The 25,097-nt window shown below is 41.9% G+C and overlaps 1 protein-coding gene across 2 annotated transcripts in view; it reads left to right on the forward strand.

Annotated features, from left to right (window-relative positions):
- The first annotated feature begins 392 nt into the window (after positions 1-392).
- The window catches only part of VPS54 (VPS54 subunit of GARP complex), a 49,075-nt gene continuing 24,370 nt past the window's right edge, over positions 393-25,097 (forward strand). The window contains exons 1-10 of one of the 2 annotated variants that reach the window (XM_032183827.1): positions 393-480; positions 875-986; positions 10,586-10,747; positions 11,578-11,819; positions 13,207-13,285; positions 15,562-15,596; positions 16,875-17,006; positions 19,629-20,014; positions 23,320-23,446; positions 24,502-24,609. In XM_032183827.1, coding sequence (XP_032039718.1) covers positions 10,612-10,747; positions 11,578-11,819; positions 13,207-13,285; positions 15,562-15,596; positions 16,875-17,006; positions 19,629-20,014; positions 23,320-23,446; positions 24,502-24,609 — 1,245 coding nt within the window. In that variant the 5' untranslated portion in view covers positions 393-480; positions 875-986; positions 10,586-10,611. Of the gene's footprint in view, positions 481-874; positions 987-7,943; positions 7,984-10,585; positions 10,748-11,577; positions 11,820-13,206; positions 13,286-15,561; positions 15,597-16,874; positions 17,007-19,628; positions 20,015-23,319; positions 23,447-24,501; positions 24,610-25,097 lie in introns of those variants that run through there. The other variant, XM_032183828.1, reaches the window with a different exon arrangement.

The following is a 25,097-nucleotide window of genomic DNA, read 5'->3' on the forward strand; positions in this document are numbered from 1 at the left end:
CCCGGGTGCCTGAGAGCATTTTCCAAACACTTCTTGAGCTCTGGCAGGCTCGGTGCTGGGATCTCTGCCTGGGGGACCCTCCCCTATCGCAAACTTCACCACCTTTGGCGGCCTGCTACGGCATTAGATCCTAAAACACGACCCTGAGGGGCACTTCAGGCGTTACAAAGAGCTTTTAGCCCACGCAGAGCGCCTCACACCCCCATCCCCATCCACCCCGCTCCAGTCCCTCAAATGGCGGCGGTGCCCGCGGCCTCCCCAGCCGGCCGGGGGCAGCCCCTTCCGCCGGCCGCCGCCGCTCCTCCCCCGGGCGGCGGGGAGAGAAGGCGGCGCCTCGGCTCCTCCTCTCAGCCTCCTCCGTGCCTCCTCCGGGCCGACACCGCCACCGACACCGCCCGGGCCGCTTCCCGAGGGCCGCCCCGAGCCCGGGGCAGCGACGTGTCGCCGCGCTAGGCCGCGCCGCCCGGGCCGGCGCCTCAGGTAGGCAGCGGGGAGCCGCCCCCGGCCGCCCTGCCGCTAGGCCGCCCGTACAGGTGCCACCGCAACCTCAACCCCGGGGTCCCCCCCTTTTTTGGTTTAAAGGCCGGGAAAGTTGAATAATTTCCCTCAGGGCCCTTTGTCCGGGCCGCCCCCAAGCCGTGTGCGCAGCGAGGCGGGCGGTGGGGGCGCTGAGGGGAAGGGGCGCCGAGCCGGGGAGCGTGCAGCTCTCCTCTCTAAAGATAAATTTCGCATTTCCATGGCAACCCCGGGCAGTTTGGAAAGTGGTGCCTGGTGGTTTTGTGTGTGTCTGTGTGTGTGTGTGGACGGGAAGGCGTTGTGTGTGGAAATGTCAGCCTTCCCTGGCCGGGCACTCACTGGGCTTTTTTCCACGCAGGTCCTCGGCGCGCTGCTGCCCGGCTACACCATCAGGAGGGTTTCTGTATGATGCAACTGGAAGAGATATGACGACGGCCTTCCTCAGATGCTCTTGGAGTGTTTTCACTAAGGTATGGCGTGGTGGCACCGTGCTCGGCACGGACGGCTTTTATACTGACCGGCGTAACGCTTGGAGAAGGTGTTTTGGGTTTTCTCCGTAATGCCCAGCTGGGATGGGGAGCACAAAACGATTTGTTGTTTGTTTGTTTACAAATATCATTCGGAAGTGTGGTGGTTCCTGAGTTTATAGACAAACAGAATCACAGCCACTTCCTTCATGGTTGTGGCACTGAGGGACACGGTTGTGGCACTGGGGGTGGTTTAGGGATGGGACTCAGCAGTAGGTCAGGTTGGTGGTTGGACCTGAGCATTTTTTAAGGTCTTTTCCAGCCTAGATGATTCTGTGATTCCATGACAAAATTGTAGAGAAACATTGTTTCTTACCTTTCTTTACTGTAATTTTCCAAATGCAGTATGCCCTGTTGAGAGGGACGTAGCTAAGTGTGTTTGTCAAATGCTGACCACCTGTATCACCAAAACACGAACTTTCTCTCTCTGACTATCCGGTTTTGGCCTTACCATTTTATTGATTCCCTTTTCCTTATCTAATGTTCTTATATTCTATAAATACTTCAGATTTCTGTTAGAGAACATCGAGTGATCTCAAACTTGTACCAGTTCTAAAGTACATCAAAATATTTATTTGATGATAAACCTGGATATGTGCTTCTGGGTGTTTTGAAGTACAGGCGGTGTATTGACTTTACTGTCTTACTCGCATCCTGTCTGATGGAGTCCTTAACAAGAAGAAGGCACGTGGAACAAAGATCCCCAAGTGTGACCACAGTTGTCCTCTACAGCTACAGCTGCTTTGTGTCCCTGTGAGAAAGTCGTCTTACTGAAAACCCTGACTGCAGTATGTTAATTGTTGTAGTGGCTGCAGTAATTGCTGCTTTACTATAGAGCCAGGGTGACTCTTTCCCAAGCTGTAGTTCCCTCGAAATCCTCTGGAAGTCGGACAGTACTTCCGTTGGGTAGGAAAACAATGCCTAAAATTAACTAATTGACAGATCTGCAGCTCTCTAAGCAAAAGCCACAGTGCATCGTGCTGGCAGCCTCATCAATTTGGTCTGAAGGCGGTGTGCTGAGAAACAGCTCAACCTCTCTCATCCCATTCCCCAGTAACATCTGGGGACTTCCCACCGGCTGTCCCTGTGTCTTCATCACTATCTTTCTGTTGTAGGAGTCTAGCGTGCATATAGAGGAATTTTGCTTTTCTGTTGCCAGCATGAGCTTCATGGGATAAAAGGGACATCTATTTCCAAGGCTGAACAGAAACATTTCCCCAAGAAGTGTCAGGAGCCACTAGAGAGGGCAGAGAAAGCAGTCTGCAGACTTGTTCTTTGTTGGTTTGAGTGAGAAGAAGTTGGGAAGTGGAATCAGGTATCGTTTCTCCTTTTGGGGCTCCAACTTGGTGTAAAAGCCACTTCTGCTTTCCCTCTTCAGACTTTTGGGGAAATAAGGAACCGTATGTTTCTTGAGCAGAAGAGTCAAGGGCCACAGACATCTTACAACCCAGGATTTAAAATCCTCCAAGTTGACAGGCTCAGCCAACCTTTTTTTTTTTTATTATTTTTCTTTTTAAATCTTTATTTTCTTGATTCTTGCTGATTTACGAATAAGGCATAAAGAGAGAAAGTGTGTGCATGAATGGATGTTCTATGTATATATTTCTGGGGCTTCATACTATTAATTCCAAAGAAATATTTTCCAACACATGTAAAGTTCTCTGTATCTAACTTTTTGCACCTACCTCACCTAGATATTAGGCTTTAAAAAAAAAATGTATTATTTTCAAAATAATGTATTGAATTGTTTTCTTCCTACTTAAAAATGCTGGATCAGTTTTCTGACCAGATGTTCCAAAATACTCATATTTAGATAGTAGAAATATCCTAGCATTTTCTCTATGAATCTGGTCTTAAAACATAAAAAGAAACACACACACACACACACCACCTGAGGTGGCATGCAGTGGGTTATTACAGTTGCAGTTGCTTATTTTGTGCTTTGCAATATGGTAGAGTGTGTCCATCGGTATAATACAGTTACTGTAAGCAGGAATGTGAGACCTTGCTTCTATTTTTTGGTATTCTAAATGTAGCATAACCATGCTCTACTTTTTTATGTTTATAGAAATATTTTTCATTCTTGTAAGTGGAAGCTCCTTGAGGGATAAAAAGGCAGTGATGAGAATCGAATCCCTTTCGATTGATCTTCTGTTGGGATGGTGTTAACATCACAAGAACTATTAACAAACACGGGTGGCACTTGCTGATGCTCCCCAAGGTGAAGTTTTGTTGGTCTTGCTTGCAGAATACTTGCCCTACAGAGCAGCTTCCTGCCTCTTGCTTGTGGACTGGGGTTGCTCAATAAAACTGTAGAAAGTATGATGTGCCAGCTCTTGGATAACCACTGATCTCAGCTTTTTGCATAATGTCAAAACTGTTAAATATCTTTTATTTAACAGAAATAGTTATTTCACAGCTGTTTGCAGTTTTTCAGAGCTGTGGTATGGCGTTGGAAAGCCATGATTCTCATGAAAAATCGCATTTTTAGAAAATTAGTTTCAGATTAATGAATTGAGCCTAACCCTGACGAAGATAGCAAGTGGAAAGCCTGTGCAGGGAAACCTGCTGTTGACGCAAATCCCCGTGAGCTTCTGTCAGACTCCTTTCAAAAAGTCAGAACCTTACTGTTACAGTTTTTGCTCTGGCTGATGTAGTTCTGCCTCTCCTCAAAATGTCACTACTCCGCAGGCTCTGCCTTTGACAGACTTTAGCTGGAGTGTCTGCCGGGGCTCCTTGATCTCTGTTCAGCTGCACGTACCTTTGTGGAGCTGTACGAGATGCTCGAGATGCTCATGTTTCACCATTTTCCAAGGAGATGATGCACACGGTAATGCTGGTGCCTGACAAGAGTTCAAAGATCTCGCTCCTTTGTTGTGTGTTAGTGTGGGCAAATAACCACAAGGGCTTTTCTTTTCTGATAGAGGTTTTTCCTGCTTTGTTAATTGTTTCTGAATGATTCTGCCACTCGTGGCATTGAAGAACTCGACGCGTAATGACCTAAATAGCTGTAGGAAAGACTGCTCCAGCACAGAAGCTGCCTTCTGACTTCAGATTAGTGTTCATCATTGGGAAGTCAGGTTTCCAGATGAGAAGAAATGCGTTTGGCACATTGGATGTATCACAGATGTTCCATTTAATTTGTTTCATTTCATACCTGGAGAACTGTGAAATTCTACTTCTGATATAGTTTGTCTATAGGGAGACAGATCTCTCTCAAATATTTAACAAAATGTTTACACCTGTTTATTATTCTAAATAATTTGTGGGTACGCTCACTCAAACAAGCATAGACTATTCAGCACTGGGGGCTTTACAGGGTAACTTTTTTCAGAGGATCTTATTTTTATGTTTAAAGAAGTGGTGCTCAGCTAAAGCTCACGTGGCTCTTTTTTAACTTTTATTTTCATTTTAAATCTACTGCCAAGGTGACTTCAGCTAGGGAAGGCAAAAGAAACTGGTACAAACTGTCGTGGTATGAAAATCTGCTGCTGTTTTGCCCTGGCCTTGTAGTCTGCACACAGTGCAGTGGGGATGTAGCTGTCGTGTTCATTGTAGTCATTTTTTTTTTTTTTCTTGCCACTTTCCTCATTTGAGGAAGGCTCTGCAAGGTGGCGTTATGAAGGAGATGATGCAGGGCAGGATGGTGGCATTGCTCATTAAGCTTTTCAAATGCTCCTGCTTTTACGTGGTCCCTGGTTGCTGAGAAAGTAGCACAGTCTGTCTTGGCTCAGCATGGCCCAACCCACTGCAGAATATGCTGGCTTGTGACAGCACACGTGGCGGAGAGCAGGGCAGATGAGAGATATGGATAACTGATAAACGGCCTCCTTGTCAGGTCGCTTTCCTTCCAGCAGAGCTCATCTGGGCGCTCAGCACTGCTGCTACCTTTGTGGACAAGGTGGGAGTAGGAGATTGGAGATGCTATTACTGGGTGTGCGGAACGCACTGAAATACCTGTATGTGTGTGTGTGAACAGAAACACATGTGTAATTATTCAGCTTTCAGAAGGCTGGGCTGGCACAGGCTCCTCTCCAAGTTGTGTAAGGAAACGTGCTGCTGAAATGTGCACCAAGCGTGGATGGCTCCTCCTGGGGACAAGTCACAGCTCTCCTCCGAATCTAGCCTTGCCTTCCCCCGACAATCTGCTTCTTGCTCTGAAGCCCCAGGATGTAAATAGGTATTCAGAAAAAGCTTGAGTTTGCAGAACAGCTTCCGCAGCCTTAACCTCATTCTCTGAAACTGCTTAAATCTTTTTACTGAAAGCTCACCCTCTTGGCACCCCTCCTGAAAGAGAGATGTCTGTCTTGAGGTGTTGGGGCAAGCAGGGAAACTTCAGCCCGAGGAATTAGCTGGTTGAAAGAAAATGAAAGCTTGCGTGAGCCAGGGCTGCTCCATATTGTCTTACAAAGGTGGTGTGTACTTTGCTCCTACCGCGGTTTCCTTGTTACAAGGTTAAACCTTGCTGATTCAACAAAGAACTGTAAAATAGCAGTGGGAAATCTAGGCTTTTGAGGACAGGGTAAATACACCGGACCAATAATGGGCACATCGTTGCCTGTTGAGGCCCTGGAAGCAGTCCCTGGTGCATTTTTCTCTCCCAGTAACGTTTCAAGTATCCGTTTCTTGATAAGTATCTGCAGTATTTATCACTTCTCTGGAAACAGTAAAATGTTTTGCTTTAATGCGAGTTGTGGGTGGCTTCTGATGGTTTTCCGTTCCAAAAGGGCCTCTTCTCAGGTGTTGTGCTTGAAGCCAAAGCTGCGTTTGGAGAGGAGCTTCTATGAATAACATGAAGGTTTGGAGTTAATAAGCTCTGTGTTCCTGGGTGTCTATTGTAGTACCAGCTAACTAATCAAAACTACCAATTTAAGTTGGAGTTAATACTAGTAGGTGAGATTTATTTTCATTTGAGAGGTAGAGTGCAGATAAAGGAGAAATTACTACCTACTTCTGCACCTTGCAGGGGCTGTGCTGGCTTCATAAATTCTAATTTGTATTGTTAGCACAAAATTACAGCTTTACAAACCAGAGCATGCACACATGAAAATTTCCAGCAAAAGAAAAAAAAGATTAATTCACTTGAAGTTGCTACCTCAAGTAGCAAACAGAAAAGTGCTTGATAGTGCTAACGGCAAACTGCCAGCAAACGAGGAAATCTGAGAACGAAGCTAACCACGGGTAGGTGAGGCTTAGTTTGTGCCTCGTGTGACAGGGTGTGCGTATGGAGCTGCGTACTGCTGCTTCAGTAGCAGAGGGTAGCAGAATATGGAAAGGCAGTTTCTGAGGAACTTCACCCAGTTAGTAAGAGCTTAATAAAAGCAACACGTGCACAGGAGTTACAACCATCCCGTGCAATCACTTCTGAGTAATACCCAGAGGTTGAATCGTTTGTTGTGCTCTCCTTTTAGCTGCTGAAAGCTTGCTTGTGTAACTTCAGTCATAGAGCAGTCATCGCAACACTTGTTAAAACTGATATGATTAAGATATTACTAACTGCACAGATCTCATCCTGTGCTGAGTGTACGGTATGCATGCGTGAGGTTATTGCATTTATCATTACAGACATTTTATTCAACGCTGCTCATTGTACGACCGTGTCATATCGTAGTTGCCAAGCCTGCTATTGAATGAGGATGTTTTCAGAGGAAGCTGTGTAATGGTTAAACACGAAATACTAATCTTCGTGTGTTCAGACCGTCAGAGTGCTGTGAATTTGCATCATCGAAGCTGTTTTCTTTGTGGTGGTTGAATTTGAAGGGGAAAAAAGTTTAACTTCAGTGACAGTAAGTCATCACAACAGTGTAATTCAATGTCATCCTTTAACTAAGGAAATGAATAGTGTGTACAGGGTGGGTTTAATACATCGAAGGCACGTTGCAAACACAGCCATAATCCTCTATTTCCATTATTTCTCTAGTACCTAATCCCTCAGGTTTTTTATTATGCTAGTTTAGTATGCGTTGCTAGACAAGATGTGAGTAAATTACAGTGATTGCTGGAGAGAACAGAGTTAATCTAACCCGGTTTTAATTGGATGTCACTTAAATATTGATGCCATGAAGTCACCCAGATGCATATCCGTCTTGCTGCACATATGCTCTCCTAAGCAGGAGGCTCAGGGGATGCACCATCTCCGAACTCATCCCGCCCAGCTTATTCAGTTGGCTCCATTTACCTGCGTTTCACTTGAAGCTGAAAGAGTTAAAATATCCTGCAGCAGTTTTGTTCCACGTTGATGTTGAAAGTCATTGTTTCTCGGGTGTTTAAATCAGCAACTTCATGTATCGCCGCATATTTTAAAACGCTGATTCAGAAGGCTGGTTATAAATCCATTTCTCTCGCAAGTGTTCAGCAGTGTAGCTCAAGGAAAGGCCGTTCTGCTGGTGGGCAAGTGAAACAGCATTTTTGGGTTGTCTGCCAGGTTAACAGATACAGAAGGGTTCAGGTGTAGGCCAGGATTTTTCTCTTAAAATAAGCTTCTCACATTTTCCTTGGCAATTTGGATTTAATTCTGGTAATTCTGTCTGGTTGTCTGTCTTTTTATTTTCTTTTCCTTCCTCTATCCGAAGCAATTCTTCCTAATTTAAGGACTGCAGTTTGGGGAATGCCTGTTTTTGGCAGCACAGATGAGAATATTCCTCTGCAAACGTGGCTGTTGGCTGAGGTTAATTATCCATAAGGCCCTGACTTATGAGTCTACTAGAATAGCTGTTAACTATGAATAATTTAGTGCAGCATCGTATTGCATGCCTCTTAAGAAGGTCTCTGTCTGTGAATCTTTATATCTCGCTGAAATCCACTCCTTGAAATTCTGTTGTGCCCTTCTCGTTCTGTTTTCAGGTTTTGTCAGTGTCCGAAGGCAATGTGAATTTTCACTATTTTCACCCTAAAACGTACCTGTGAAAGAGGAGGTATCGTTCCTTTGTGAAAATTTGAGGTATTAAACCTGTCCTCGTTGTTAAATTGGCCTTTTAATGTATTTTAAATCTTGCTCCTGCACAGTGCAGCTAGAGTTTTCTCCGCTGAGATTTATGTACTTCAGACGATTTCCATCTTGGAAAATACTTTGAAGCAATGCTTCGTTATAGGGGAAGGAGAGAGATTTAATGAAAGACTCGCTAACAAGGGGACAAGATTTCGGTGCTTCCTACAAATTGCTTTAGCTGCTCACACATCTGCTAGAGCAGGCTGTGTCTCATTACAGAGGCTTTTTTTTTTTTTGGGAGAAAAACTGCAAAAACACAACTTTGAAGCAGTTCCAAGTGCGGATAAATTTACTGTATGCCTTTAGGAGACTTGATTATTATATTTCAGCACCGGATGTGTTTTTCAAGATGCTAAAGTGATATTGTTCTGTCATTATCACGAGCTAGATTTTTCACTAAACACCCGAAAACATTAGGGAAGAGCTTCATAAAGAAAGAATATGCTTTGGGAACGCAGAGAGACACAAAAATGTGAAGGCTTAACAGGAGTAGCATTGAAAAAAGTTTTCTTTGGGACATTTTAGGGAGCAACACTGATGTTTATGGTATCTAAGGAAGGTCTGTCATACATTTGAGATGTTTTGCTTTGTTTTTATTTCTTTTTTCCCCTGTATTGCTCTGTCCAGATTTCCTTTAGTGCTCCTGTTCTGTACCTTGAGCTGTAACTTCAGTGTTGATTTAACTGGAAACCTGGGATACTCCTTCCCCACAAAAAAGGGGAGACAGATTTTCAGCTCTTCTGCACGTTTGTAGAAAAAAGGGTTCTGCTGGTCTGTTTTCACCCCCCTTAAAAGTCACTTTTTAAGCACGTTATCCCCATTGTCGTACAGCATAGTTCGAAGGGGGAAAAAGGCAAGGGTACACCAGCACCGTGCTCAGTGTTGGCTTGTTTTTATGCTCCTGCTCATTGGGATGCTGTCTTACAGCTGTGCGTATCTTGGCTTTTCTTCAGAACTGTTTTGTAGGGCACTTCCAACCCCGTTTAGAAAGCAGAACTTTTTTTTTTTTTTCCAGATGAGATTGGCTGCAACGTACGTGCTGCTGTTAGAAGTTGACACGGTGACGTGCAGTCATCCCTCGGTGCCTACTCGAGTGATTGAAGATGAAATAGGCCTTTTATCTTCCTGTGCTCCTTCGCAGGGTAGTAAGTAATTTAGGTGTCCCTTAGGGGTTGGCAGTTAAGCGTTCAGATTTTGCTGGATGTGTTTATTTCTCTTTAGAGGATTCAGATCAGTCCCTTTGAACAGGCGCTCTTGGAGCCGTGCATTATAGGGAAGTTTTAATAAACTCTCCAACCTGTAATAGTTGTGCAGTTTATTACGGAGCTGGCCAACGCTTTGATAGAAATGCAGCTTTGTTTGCAGACGGAGGGAACTCGTGCTGGTGTTCAGTCCTGGTGTACGATTTCTAAGGGTGTTTATTTTCAAACGAAGTCTTTAAAATTCAACTGAAGATTAGTGGGACTTTCCCTCCTCCAGGGCTTTTTGATCTGGCTTGTGATTGTCTTCTCTGTGCGAGTGCTTTTAGTACGGAAATAAACTCCAGTGTGCTGTGCTAGACAGCCACGAGAAGGGGAATTACCATTTTTCCTGGATGGAGTTAGGGAAGATGTTTGTGCTCTCTGAGTACTGCATGCTCGTGTTTTTCTCACGCACATGGCGTGCTCGTTGGATCCTGATTTGTCTGAAACTCCAGGATGCCCTCTGACATCAGATTCCAGCTGCTGTAAATGCTGAATGCTGTATCATTCGCGTGGGTCGTCGCCGCTGGGCTCTCCCCAAACGGCAGGCGTAGGTTTTAGAGCTCCTTTGGGAAAAAACAGCGCGTGCGAGGCAGCGGGGCGAGGGCACCCGCTGCGACACACCGCGGTTCAGCCTCGCTGAGCACAGCTGCCTACCTGTGCAGACGTCTGGCACGCTGCCTCTGCCTCCACCAGAGCGAGGCCAGGAAGCTCCAGCAGCTTTTGCGAGCCCCCCAGCAGTGGTTTTACACCAAGCTCCAGGCTTGGAGCGCTGAGCTAAGCCCGGCACGCAGGCTGCCTTTGCACAGGTCTTGTCCTACAACGCTGCTTCAGGTGCTGGGATCCTCTGTGTCTTCCCTTGCCCTGCTGTATTTGTTTAGGGTAGCTCCAGGACGGTATGAAACACGTACAGAAAATGAAGGTGATCTCCTCCCTCTGTTACGTTACTTTACCTGCGCTATTTGGTACCTCGGAGGGAGTTTTACTGCCAACGTGACTGCAGTGCTTCTGGCAGCAGAAAGGCAGAAGTGCCTGAAAGATTTCCGTTGCTGTTAACGTCAGAATTTATTGGTGCTGTGCACAGGAACAAGCCAACCTTCATACCTGAAGGTGTGGGAGGAAACGGACGGTGAAGTTACATTCTGCCTTTTATTTTCGTCTTTATTTTTCATGTTCTTATTGAAATGTGTCAGTTAAATTGTTGCAGTATGAAAAAACAAACCGAAATCTATGTAACTGACAGAGCGTTTCTTTCTTGTTAGTCCGCAGCCAGAACTTCATTAAAGCCTTGGTATTTGTTGTTTCTCCTTCAGCTTTTATCAAGTGGTGATTTTATGCAATGGCATCGAGCCACAGTTCTTCACCAGTGCCTCAGTCAAACAGCAGCGATGCTTTCTTTAAAAAGGAAATGGATGTGGCCAAGCGTTTTCGACCTGTGCAGTCACTGCCTGATGTCTGTCCCAAGGAGCCCACAGGTAATGTTAATGTGCAAGGAGAGTGAAAACACTGTTATGTTTGCTAATGTGAAAATCCATTTTCAATTCTTCAGTCAAATTTCCAAATTCTCTTGCATTCTGTGTGTAGCGAACTAAGCCATGGCCTTATTTCAAAGTATGCTATAGTTTTGCTTCTTACCTTCCAGTTTCCTTTTAGATCTCCACGTTATAGGAAGGGTCTTGTCTGTGTGATTCTACACTGTAGCTATGATTCTTACCACAAACAAGAAAAAAGGTGTGTGTGGAACAGATCTATCCAGCGTGCTTGGGGTCTTGTTCTACTTCTGTGTTACACCCCAGCCCTTTTGCAGTGGGAAGCAAAAGACCAAGACCTGTCTGTACCACTGTCATAAGTCTCTAGTGGTATCATAAGACCAGGTTTTGGTCAAAGTCATAGCTGCTGCAGTATACCAAGGCTTAGTTGATAGAGAGAGGTGGTGGGATGGGATCTGAAGAATTAAGGAATATGATTCTAGTGAATTTTGACTGTGTTTCTGATCAAGTAGTCCAGATTTTTAATAATGTGTGTAAGGAGTTGGATTTTTTTCTTCTTCAGTGGAAGTTAATGGTGTTGAGCTAAATATACTTAGTGAGCATGGATACACTTTTGTGTTCAAAACTTGTGTTGGTTAATGTGATAGAAGAAATGCAAGGTAGCATTGAAGAAATGAAAATGTCGTGTCTTCTGGATAGGTAATTCTGATCCACTGTGTAATTGTTAAAACGTAGCTTGTTTAAAGATCACATTTTAACAAAAATTTGGTTTCTCATCTTAAAAACACACAACTGTCTTGTCTTTTGTGCCGCAGGCGATCCCAGTAACTTATGTGACAGCCCATCTCTAGTTGCGGATCAGCACAGATGGACTATTTATCATTCCAAAGTCAATCTCCCAGCAGCGCTAAATGATCCTAGGTTAGCAAAAAGGGAATCTGATTTCTTTACAAAAACATGGGGAGTGGACTTTGTGGACACTGAAGTCACGCCTTCATTCTACCTCCCACAGATCACCAAGGAACATTTTGCATTATACCAACAGGAAATCACTCCGGTAAGGATGCAAAATTCGATGCACGTGGTACTAGGGGCCAGAAAGAGAGAGGAGAACCTGCTACTAATTAGTGACTGTGCCCGTTAGGAGACCATCTTACAGTTAGCTGATCGTTAATTTGTTCTCCAGTGCTTGTTGACTTTCCATTAGGCATTTCTTGTTTTATAATCTCAATATTATCAGTGTGAAAAATGTCTAAATTCCGTCTAGAAAGTTCCATGTTTTTTCACTGTTATTTCTGAATACTGCAGTCTGCACCAGGGCTTGCATTTCATATTCTTTCTGATTATCAATCCTTTTTCTGTAAGGATTGTTTAATGATTGAGCTCTACAGTGCAACGTAACGTTTTAAGACCTTTGGATCAAATATAAAACATGAGTAAGTGCTGCAAGGATTAGAGATATTTCTAAAGAATCTCCAATTTAAACATTTATACGTGAAGTTCTAAAACTATAAGTAGATCTATTATTTCAATGATTTCTTTTGTAACAGGAAATTTTAAGCTACATCTAAGGACACCAGGACCAGTAGGAGACTTCTAAAAACTCTTAAAATACAGGTGTCAGTAAGTATGTAGTAACATTCTTTTTTTATTATTTTATTTTGAACTGAAAGAACATACAGAAGTCTCCCACTGTTTTCTGCTTCCTTGGTTTGTAACTTTCTTACCGTTCTGCTGTTACAGAATTGGCTGCAGGAAGTGTTACTTGTGTAAATCACAGTTAAAGTATGTCAAAGGGAATTGTCTGTAATGCCATTCATTCACACGCTCGACATTTAAAGCATTTAAGAGCTCTGTTAAAATTAATGTGTAATGCAGTGACTGCAAATGAAAGAAGGTTTTGGAAAGAGGAACTGGCCCGTGATGTAGCTTCTAGAAGAGATCTAGCTATCAGTGGTCTTTAGAAGCATAGTTTCTGATCGTTATGGTCTCTAGTGCTGACTGCACCTGTAGGTAAAACTTGAAGCTCAGCATGACAAAACAAGATGCGTGATTTCAGCTAGGTGTCCATTAACAGGATGTTGAAGCAGTATCTACTTTGATTCAATTAATTTAGCAATGAAAAAGCATTTACTTTGTTGGTGTGATTTCTGGGTCAGAGAGCAAATAAGCATTTGGATATGTAATTACAACCAATCTGTGATTATCTCCTGTTATACAGAGAGGTTATTTTGGCTTTTCAATAACTGAAAAAACAATGTAGCAACCAAAATTTTTAACCTGTGGACAAACATCTGAGCTTTTAAGAGGAAAAAAATATTACTGTGAAATTGTCAGAATTATTTGGCATGATGCAGTATGTTTCCATGAAAATGTTCCGTCTGAAAGAAAAAGAATCTTTTTGAAGTCCCAGAGTAATTTTTAATATATTTTTTGTTTTACAGAGAGAGAAGGTTCATGAAAGGTGCAGGAATATTTGTCCTCCTAAAGATACCTTCGACAGGACTCTGTTACACACCCATGGTATAGTCAAAGCCCTCCTTTTGTCATTAAAAAGTCGTTCCTTTAATGAATACTATAACATACTGATCATCTCTTTTACTTGCTCATAGGCTTTGTGTGCAAAAATAGCTGCTGGTGATTTCTTTGTAACAATAATTGAAAACCCAGACATGATTGACTAGATGTATTTGTGACCACTGCTCATACCTGATAGGCCAAAATGTTTGTGAGACCTGCTCATAATTTTTTTTTTCTTGGCATGTTTACATTCATGGAAGGTCACTAAGTCCCTGGCAGTGTTTTCTTTAACTTTCTTTTGTTGAAGATAAGCTGAGACTATTACAGCAACCTTCTAGCAGCTCTTGACTTTGCAATGAAGAGCAGCAGCAGTGAGCCATTTCTGTCTCTGCCATGAGGATCAAAGAATGGCTGAAGGGGAGGTGACCTCTCAAGATGGCCTAGTCCAAACCCCTTGCTCAAGCAGGGTCACCTCAGGCAGCTGCCAAGGACCCTGTTCAGTCTGGTTTTGAGTATTTCTACAGATAAAGACTACACAGCCTCTCTGGGCAGCCTCTTTCAGTGTTGGCCACCCACACCATAGAAGATGGAATTTTTCACATTTCATTTTGTACTTGTTGCCACTTGTACTGTCAGTGGCCACCACTGATAAGAGTTTGGTTCCCTCTTCTCTACACTCTCTCGTTGGATATTTATAAACACTGAAAAGATTCCCCCCGAGCTTTTCTATGCTAAACAGTCTGAGCTCTCTCTTTCCTTGTATGAAACATACCCCAGTCCCTCATTCATATTTATGGCCCTTTGCTGGACTCGCTGCAGTATGTCCATTCCTTTCTTCTACTGTGCAGCCCAGAACTGGATACGGTGCTCCAGATGTGATCTCACCAGTTCTGTGTAGAGAATCAGCTTCCCCTTGACCTGTTGCCAGTGTTTTTCCTAAAACAGTCCAGGATACTTTGCCACAAGGGTGCAGTGCTGGCTCACGGTTGGTTTGTTGTCCGGTAGGACCCCCCCAGATCCTTCTCTGCACAGATGCTGTGCAGCTGCTCAACCCTCAGTGTGTAGCGTGCCTGGGGTTATTCCTCCCCCAGGTGCAGGGCTTTGCATTTCCTATTGTTGAACCTCATGAAATTCCACTCTGGCCATTTCTGTTTAGTGTTTCTGTCATTACTGTTAGCAAGGACTACCTGGAGCACTTTTTTTTTTGGTGTCTGCAGGCTGAATTTCAAGATTTTATAGAAATAGTTCAGCAACTATGAAACTCGACAAAGGAAAGGGAGAGGCAAAATGAAAATGAAAATCACAAGTCAAACAAAAGGGAAACAAACCCTTATAAACTGCAGCAAGTTTGTAATATTTTTGTGTTAAAGTTTCTGATAAAATGAATTAAAGATTAATTTGCAAATCACTGTTTGATCAGGCTCATCTATATCAATTGTCTACATGTAATGCAACAAGAAGCATTCAGTAGTGTACTGCTTGTGATCGAGTTGTTCTTCCAGTCAGCTTTCTTCCTTCTTTTCCATGCAAAAGGCAGCCCTTCTGCAGGGTTTCCCTGGGCTTGTTATTTTGAATTAGCTCTTCCTCAGTGAATCTGTTTGTGGCACGTACTGTGAAAGACAAGTTCCTTCTTTAGGCTTAGCTTTAGCCGTTTTGAAAGAGCTTTGGTTTTAGAAGGAAAAAAAAAACCGTGTCACCAAAGTATCTGGACACTCCTTTTGTAGATGGGCAATTCCTAGAAGCATCATCTGGTAAAATGAAACTCTGGATTTTCTGTGGTTTCTTTTTTAGGCATTGGTTGTTTTTCCCCAGCTCTGGTCCACAAGACCTGGCCTTTCACTTCCGTAAGAGTTGGTCTGTCCAACCACTGAGAATAGCAGAATGATTCTTAGGTTTCCTTTAGTATTTCAATACCAATCAAGTAACAGAGGTGAGAGAAATGTGGGAGATAATTCTGATGTCCTGCTTACCATGCTTGTCAAGAGCAGGGAGACTGTCCAGCTGAGGTACAGGCTTTACCCAGTCAGATCTTGAAAACCTTCAAGGATGGAGGCTATTCAATCTCTGGACAGCCTGCTTGACTGTCCTCATGATGAAAAAGGTTTTCTTGTTCAGTCAGAAGTTTTTTTGTTTCAATTTATGATCCTGTTACTTGTCCACTCACTGTGAGGAGTCTGGCACTGTTGTCTTAAAAAATTTTGTAGCATTTTAAAGTATTCAAGGAAATTGTTTTTAATTCTTTGCTCATGAATGAATTCTTGTGTTTTGCTTTATTTTAGATAAATCCAGGACAGATCTGGAACAAGTACCTAAGGTATGGTTTCTGTGAACTCTAAACTTTTATAAGGATTTCTCACATATAGCCTTGAACATATGGATGTACTCTCCTGTTACATGGAAGTCTTGTCCAAGCTGATCACTTGAACTGATTATCAAGAGTGTCTGCGATGCTCAGAATTTACAAGAATTAAGAACAAGCTGCTTTTTCTTTTTTTATTTGGTTAATATTGACTATGATGTTCATTTTGTTCTTACTTAAAGTAAAATACAAATGCCATTATTTTTTTTCATCTTTAATAGTTAAAACCTTAAAGCTGGGCAAAACTAGACAGCCTGTGTTTTAGGAGGAAGGGGAAACTGGAGAGTTCAACAGATGTTTGAATATTACATAGTGTGCCACGTAGCATTGAATTTAACCCCTTGAATCCTCAAGGAAAGTCCTTTTGCATAGATGCTTGCAGTGTATATGATGTGTTTTTATGCCATGGGTTGACAAAAGACACAACCCTAGATTCCACTTCAGTCTGAATACCTTTTTTATAGGTACATTAAGGAGTCAAAGTGTTAATATGGGTCGGCATCTCTGTGCCAGTTGTGTAGCCTGTTGCTTCAACAGCTGTGACTGCAATGTTTAAAGCCCCAGAAACAAGAGTGTTTGAGTGTAGTGTGATGCTGTAGCCTGTGTTGAACCTTTTTAAAATTACACTTCACAAATAAAGGGAAAGGGGAGCTACTGTCTACCTCCAGGTTTATACCAATTTTGTCAAGTAAAAATAATATGATCAGAGAGAACTTCAGACTGATAGTTCTCTGAGATGTGTAGAGTTAATGTTAAATGCTATCAAACCTTTCTACAATCAGCACATTTGCAGTGCTGTGCCTAAAGGAGATACATTTGAGGCCCTGTTCCCTTCCAGACAACACTTGGTGCATGTGAACAGCTGGCCGGATCCCCAGTCTAGCAGAAACCAGGGCCCCAGAAATGAGCATATCAGCAGTGGGATGCCTCTGCTTGCTCTGATCCTTTAGGGGATCCACCTGCAATTTGTTGTTTAGATCTTGACCTAGGTCATTTCAGAGTGGACTTCTACTTCTATGAAAATAAACGTTTGTCAGATCACACATGCTTTTAGGGTGTGAAGTAAATTGGTTAGAAGATCTGTTTGCTTGGATAAATGAAAACTTGTTTTTTGGAGAAGAAAAAAAATAATCAGCATTAGTTTCGTTAACCAGGATGTCTGTTAAACTGGCAAGGATGAACATAGAGGTGAGACATGCTTTTTTTTTTTTTTCTTTTGTTTTTCTGTTTCAGATTTTTATGAAACCAGATTTTGCCTTGGAAGATTCCTTAACATTTAATGCCGTTTTACCATGGTCCCATTTTAGTACTGCTGGTGGAAAAGGAAATCGTGACGCAGCTTCCTCCAAGTTACTTCAAGAAAAGGTAAGAATTTGATGCAACGTGTCACGATACATCCTAGCTGTTACTACAAAGAAGCTATTGGCAGCCAAGTTCATTGCTGCTGTCCTGTACTAGTTGCTAAGACATCAGTATTGAGGACTTTGGCAACTGGTTTTACATCAGGTTACACATTGTTAGTAAGCAATGCAAGAACTTTTTTCCCTTCTAAATAAATGTATCTGTCAAATCTGTAGGGAGAAAAAATCTTCATATAGCATAGTAATTGGCTAATGATTGCTGAAACTGAATGAAGCAGATATACATTGAGAACTTCAAGATGTGAAGCTCTTTGCTAGGGAGGAAGAGCAATTCCATGAGAAGGTTAAGTTAGAGGTTTTAGGACATCTGCTAAGACTACTGCTTTCTCATGTCTCAGGAAAACTCCAAGGCACTGTGTTTTCTGTGCTAAAAGAAATACTAAATATCAAGCTTTTGTATGTCAGGAACTTCTTTCCTTTTGTTATATCATCTGTGCTGACAAGGACTTGTGTATGTTGGAGAGCAAGAAAGCAGAGCTGCTTCATTCATACTGGAAACACGTGTCTTTGCTTATTCTTTTTTGGTTTTTAGAGCTATGTATTCAGTATAGAAATCCCCTACTGAATCACTTTTAAGGTATAAGTACCTGTGAAGTAGTTATAGAATGGACTCTAAAATTATTTTGATTTTCTAACTTTAATTTTCCTTCCTGCTTAACCTACTACAGCTTCTGGGAGCTGGCATTAAAAAAAAAAAAAAAAAAGGAGGTGACTCAGAAAAAAAAATAACATCTTCCAGGGGATCACATGTTTGCAAATTTCCAGGCGTTAGTCTTCCTGCTTCCCCTCCAGTTCAGGAGGGATGGGCAGGCCCAGCTTTAAGACAACTGATAACTTGCTTCACACATGTAGAGGTGGCTTTTGGAAATACTACTTTGGAGCTTTTGGCAGTTGCTGTCTGAAGTTGAAAAAGCAGTGTCTGGAACGTGCTTGAAACTTTCAGAGTGTGCCTGGGTGAAGGGATGGACACTCAATAGGGACTTGAATAAAGGAGACCCAGAGCCCACCTGGATGCAGCAGAATGAAAATAAGGTTATAAATAGCTGTGAGCCATGCTTTTTTAGAGAGGTAATAGAAATATCTAAATAGCATAAAGCAGTTCTGTTGCCTCCAAAGCCACGTGTGACAACCAAATTATTACAGTTTCATGCTACCAAAATTGGCCTAAATTTTGTTTTACTTGTTTTAAAGGCTCTGAAGTGCCCAAAATTTGTTCCAGCTTACCAGGTGTAAACATTCATCCTGCTGCCCAAATATCATCCTTAGCTCCAGGCACAATTTTTCAGCAGGTTTTGGAAAACCCTGCCATAAGCTCACACATTTAGGCTATTGCTGCTTATCTACTTGAACAGCTCCCCCTGATACTTGTCCATCTTACCTCCTATTTCCTGCCCTACGCTGGGACTGTCAGCTCTTTGAGGCAGGTAGTGTTGTTTTGTTCTGTTTGTTCTGTAGTGCTCGACGTAGTGAAAGGGCCTGGGGCATCTGGATGTGACAATCATGTAAATAAATGATAATAATAACCCTTCCTCTGATCCCTGTGTCACAGCCTGTCTCGGCTTCTCCCATGGGCTAGGTGTGTCACAGCTGGTTGGTGGAGGACTTTTTTGATTAAATGTTGTACAAAAAAAGATGGCTTTGCATATTGCATAAATCCCCAGCATTAAATATATGCAGGATGAAAATAGCTATAAGACAGAAACATTTCTCTGATGTTTTTTTTCCCCTCTCAATTTCTGGATGGGTCTTTTGAAATTCAGTGTGAGGTTTTGAGTGCGTGGCACCTCCCAAAAAAAAAACAGGTCATCTGAGTATTAGCATTCAGATGAGCATCCTAATGCCTCAGTCCTTTGAGTTTGCATATTCAGCGTAAGCCAGAACACAGAGCTTTTGCAGCTCAACTGATCAGGCCAACCCAGTGGCCTGGTAACACAAAGAATTGGAATTTGTTCGACAGAAAGAATTTGAGTCTCAGGTTCCAAACGTGTAGGTATGCTCTGTCTCTGGAGTCCCACAGTGCCAGCAGACATGAAATAACCTTAGCAGGAGCTCCAACTGGCTGGCAAAAAGCAACGGTAGCCAGACATCTCTTGAGGATTTTTCTATAAAGATGATTCTGCAGCCTTTTAACTGAGCAGACCCAGAGCTGTGCCATCAAGTGCGGTCATGATGCATTTTTATCAACTTGAATGGCTCTAAGTATGTAGTATATTTGCACATGTATGCTGTCCTTACTTGCAAGCCAACCCCTGTGGTACAAAAACTTGGGTATTTTAAAACTATTTGGCTTTCTCTCTTGTCATTTTCAAGCAGGAGAGGCATCAGGTCAGCCTTCCCAAAGTGATTTTTTGAGCTCATTGAGAAACAAATGAGCAAACCACACCAGGTGGTATTTGCTTGCTACTCTGATAAAGGGTTTCATATAATGTTATAGCATTTTTTTTATTATTAGCAAAATGTCCTTGTGATACAGTAAGACATTTTGGTTGTACTCTCAATGTATGTTTTCACGGTGATGAACATGCCAAGCCATAACAATGCCTTTCAATTTCTTCCCTCTTCCCAGCTGAGCCATTACCTGGACATTGTGGAAGTCAATATTGCTCATCAGATTTCTTTGCGCTCTGAAGCATTTTTCCATGCAATGACCTCTCAGCATGAGTTGCAGGACTACCTCAGGAAAACCTCCCAGGCTGTAAAATTACTTCGAGAGAAAATCTCCAAAATTGATAAAGTGATGTGTGAAGGATCACTCCGAGTTTTAAGACTGTCGCTCACCAGAAATAACTGTATAAAAGCATACAATAAACTGAAGCTAATGGCTACTGTACACCAAACGCAGCCCACGGTACAGTTGCTGTTGTCCACTTCCGAGTTTGTTGGAGCTTTGGACTTAATAGCAACAACGCAGGAGGTGTTGCAGCAAGAACTTCAAGGCATTCACAGTTTCCGGTAGGTAACCATCTAGGAAAGTAATAAAAAGCAAACAGAGCTAGAGGGTGTCGAGTATTCTGCTGGCTGATGGGGGTGGTTTTACCTGTGTTTGCTCATTCCTAGAGGACATGGTACAACATGTAAGTAAAGCATATGTAATGTGACTGCTGCATGTGTCAAATATATTTTATTTTGGTGATTTTTTAATATCGAGATGCTCTGTACTCCATTCTTGTCTACAGGTGGTTTAGGGGTGCAGGGGAGTGCACCTGAGCAGTGACTGGACCTTCATCTTGCAGGGTTTGTAGCCCAGAGCTGAGAGATGTTTCTAAGCAGTGGTCTGCAATCCTCATGCAGAGTAGTTCTGCCTCCAGCCTGTCCTTGTGCTGGAAGAAGCTTTGCAAGCAAAAGGCAGTGCAAAGCTATCAACCCATGACTCAAAATGTGGTCTGAGGCTGCCAGCTGGTCAGATGGGATGTGTTCAGCAGCACCTCCTCTTGGGGAGAGCTGTATTTACCACGGCCAGGGGTGCATCCTCCTGAGAGGGGTTCATCCCACTGAGAAATCCAGTTCTATAATCTGCTAGAGTTGGGAAGAAACAGTGGGAAGGTGCTGCCTGAGCTCCTGCTGCTGGTTTTTCACCTGTTTGCTATGGTCATGGGGGTTAGTGAGTCCGGGGTCCTGTGCTGGTTGCTGCTGTTCATGGTGGATACTCAGAGCTCTGTCTGGGAGACGGTGCTGCACTGGGCAGGGTCCTCTGTGATATGCAGGAGCATCAGCACATCAGAATCCTTTCAGCTGGTGCAAAAAAAGCTATCATAACTGCTGTGTTCACTACAACAGTGTCATATGCAAAGCTGCTGCTGTGATACGATGCTGGTAGAAGCAGTGTATGTTAAATAGGCTCAGAGATTTGTATTAGCCAGTTGAGGAGCTGCCTACTTAGTTTCATAAGTTGATGCTATTTTTCTGTTTGGTTTTGAGGTTATGTGGTTCCTGCAACCCAAGGGTTTCCAGTTTTTGTAATTAAAAATGTGGTTGTTGCTCAATAACTGCAACACGAATATTGAGAACTTTATACGGTTGCTGCTGTGGTCCATCTGTGCTGACAAGCTCTGCTTGTAACACCCCTTTTAGCTGGTTTACAAAAAGAATCAAATTTTATGCAGGAAAAACTCAGAAAAAGTCCTTAAAAGAAAAATATCCCACTTTTTTTTTTTTTTTTTTTTTTTTAAGCTAATAAACTTAACCAAGTCATAGTTGTATTTACATTACTGATACTGAGTGTACTTCTACAAACCTGAGACATCAATCAGAATTAGCTTTCTTTTGCAATCAGGTAAGCTAAGTTACATACAGTGCTAGCAGAGGATGCAGTTCTGTTGTCGTATTTGATGTTCCAAGAATGTGTCTTTATTTTAAATTCACAATCAGATGTGGTACATACTTGCAGGTAAACATCTCATCTATAAAAAGTGATTTCTGTGAACAATGCCTAGTTGGTTGGTATGGTAGAATTAAAAAATAATTCATTTACTTCTTTAAGAAGTGATATGAGCGGGAAAAATCCTCTCTGCCTTGGATAGTAAAGGCTCAGAAAGCTGAATTAAATGCAGCCTCACTCCTCAGCCCCACCAGGGATGCAAACGCAGCTCTGTGTCTCTGACAAACCCAGCACGCTTGCTCCCAACGTTTACAATAGCCTCTGTGTGTTGCATGTCTGGAGAAATAATGTGCAATGAAAAGATGGGGATCTTGATGAAAACTGCTCAGTAGAACGTTGGTTTGGAAAACAATAATAATAAATTAATGCCATACACAAATACTTCAGCTTTTTTCCACAAAATAGTGAATGACTGTTTGTGGTTTGCTGTGAGCACGAATACTGCAGCTCTCAAGTGAGATAAATACCTGTTTTATCTGGAGGAGAGAGAAGTTTCCAAGTAATTACTATCTCTTTTTTTTAATCTCTTTTTTTTCCCTAAAATATTCAGTATCTTTTTTTTTTTTCCACAACCAAACAAAACAAACTTGTTGCTTTAGTGTATTGTGTGTGACAGCTTGTGGAGTTTGTTGTTAAACAGACATTGTTAGCTTTAAATCAAGCCATGGTGCAGCATCATTCAATGCAAATTGCTGTCTTTAACATAGGTTAATATCCCCTATGATTATACGTATCAGTTACAGCATTATGATCGTTCCTAGCAACTATTGTAGGGTAGAATTACAGTTCTCGAGCTCTTTAACATTTGCAAGTTCGTCTTTTTAATTAAAAAGATGAACAAACAACGTGTTGATTAAATTACACATCTCTACTGCCAGTTTTTATGTTGTTTTTTCAATCCTTGTTTGGGGTGTTGGACATCCAGTACGTTTTTACACGGCTGTGTTGGCAAATCAGACGTCATACAGCAAAACACTGACACCTGGAAGCACTGTTCTCATCTGTAAGCTTTTAATTAATTTTTGCCCTGCACTAACAATTTTACTTAAGGGGATTGTAGCCCAACTACAGTTGTCCAGCTCTTATTGGATATTTCCATACTTACGAGGCATGAGAGGGTAGGTTACGTTGGGTTTAAATAAATGGGGCTGATTTTTACAGATACTTGGTGATCTCAATGGTTACTGGAAGCTGGAAAGCCAGGAGTGTTTGGCATCTCTGAAGTTCTCAATTTTGTTTTTACTCTGCTAAAAGTCTCTCTGGCTGCATGACTTCTAAAGACTACTTGACATATCTGATGGGAGAAATTCCCTCATGGCTTTGTATGAAAACAGTTTGCAAAATATGGTTTAAAATCTGTGATATATGAAAATGTATTTTTAAATCTGAATGGTATAAAAATTGAACACTTTAAAATTCTTGTGTTCTCTGAAAGCCATTCTGTTTTGTGAAGCTGCTCCTGGATCTCAGTCATGTAAAGTAAATACCTTGACTGTATTAAAAGCTCAAATGTTTGAAGTGGAAGAATATTCAGCAAAAGAAGCATTTAACAGCTAGATACAGTCAAGCACTGAGCATTCTTGGTTCTGGTTCCCTTCGTTGGGAAGAGAGGGTGCTCAGCATCTTCCGACAAAGTCTTGCCTCCAATTTTAACGTCCCATTAACATTCAAGTCCATATGTTTTTGCTGCAAGGTGATGGTGCCTCTGAAAAATGTGTGGTTTCAGCTGCTCTAAGAACTGAAAGATTTGCGCCTCCCATTAAGCCAGCATTGATTGCATGGAAATTACCTGCTGGGTGGTTATTTTCTTCAGCTGTGAACTAATGATTCATTTTCAGGTTGATTATTGAGCTCATATCTCAATGGCTGTTTTTCTTAGGCATCTTGGCTCACAGCTTTGTGAACTGGAAAAGCTGATAGATAAAATGATGATTGCGGAGTTTTCAACTTATGCTCGCAATGATTTAAATAGACCCCTAGAAGATGATTGCCAAATTCTAGAAGAGGTACGTCTGTTATTGAAATAAACTGTCTGATGAATATGTTTGCATCTGTAACATCCTTAATTAGCACCAGCTAATTAATTCAGGTCCCTGGTAGCAACATTATAATTTTGCACAATTTCTCATCCAAATTTTCCCCACACCTATTTGTACTTGATCTAATTAAATAATTGTAACTAACCATATGGAACTGCAATCCAGTCCTGCTTTATTTTATTTTTAAATAATCATTTCTAACTATACATTTTAAATGTATAGTGAGTTTTAGTTTGGACACTTCATGAACCTCAACATGTAAGTGGAAGAGAACATGAACCCTTGTATCTGCTTGACTGTAAAACTTCAGTTTTGCAGTGAAAGCTGTGCATGTTATTCTTATTCTGCCTCCCTATGCACTTAAGAGTACTTACATCAAGCATATGGTTGCCCCGAGTACACACTTCATTTGCAGGGTATCTTCCTTTAAAGATCATAAATTTCTGAAGATTAAGCTATTGTGACTGCTTTTGAGCCAGAAAAAGATCTTTTCTGGCTTAAAAAGAAAAAGATACGCATTCTTCTGGATCTTACCTGTGCAATTCTGCCATAATTGCTAGACCCTACGAATTGTTTAGTCTTGTCTAACCTGTGGGTTTTGTGCAATGTGGTGAGTGGCAGTAGTATTTAAATATTCCCACTTCTGCCCTGCACTTTCTCCCCGTCTCGATGCTGTGACGTGGTAGCCTCTCGCTTGTGCTGGTGCAATTGTGTCGAGCGTCATTCTCGCTTGCGGTAAGGAAACTCATTAATCTTAGGAAATACGTAGGTTTTCAAGCACAATTGCACGAGCACAGCTGAGGAACAGGAATGAAAATAACTGTGAGGAAGGGACTCCGTTAGCTGGTATTGCCACAGGAAACTTTGTACGGTTAAACCATGACAGTAGTCTCAAGGCACTGGACTGATCTAAATTCTGTCCACTGCGTGTTTGATACGTGAACTCTAATTGCTGTGAAGATTCTTAAAATTGTTTCTTGTTTTCGTCTTGATGGTTTTAATGCGTTTCTTTTTCTTGATAGGAGAGACTTGTATCACTAGTATTTGGACTTTTAAAGCAAAGAAATCTCAACTTTTATGAAATATATGGAGATGAAATGATTATTACCGCAAAGAACATAATTAAACAGGTAAGCCAAATGTTTCAAACTCACCTGACAAGGTTGCCTCAACCTCTTAAAATTTTTTTTTGTTGTTTTTCAAGTAGTTAAGAACAACTTTGAGATGTTTTGGTGGTGAATGATCTCATGTTTAGAGCAGCTGAGCTTACAACACAAAGGACTTCCTGAAGCACAAAAGTCTGTTTGCAGAGAAGACTTTCTGCAAGGAGTAGGTACAAGTAGCACAAGTATGGCTGAAGATCACAGCTTTCTCTATGTGATTGCCATTATTCTGAATCCACTGATTTTAGCGCTTTTTTTTTTTTTTTTTTTTAGTACACAGCTTTCCCAGATAGTATAGTTGTGTCATAAAACCATTTCAAAAAACAAAAGAAATCAAAACAAAAACAACCCAAACAAACAAACAAAAAAAAACCCTGAACAACAAAAAGTTAGGTTCTTGGTGTAAGCACATTAAAAAAAGAACCAAGAAAAATCCCATTTGAAAAGAAAAAATC

This window comes from Aythya fuligula, chromosome 3, assembly GCF_009819795.1.
Source record: "Aythya fuligula isolate bAytFul2 chromosome 3, bAytFul2.pri, whole genome shotgun sequence".
In the NCBI taxonomy this organism is placed as follows: Eukaryota; Metazoa; Chordata; class Aves; order Anseriformes; family Anatidae; genus Aythya; species Aythya fuligula.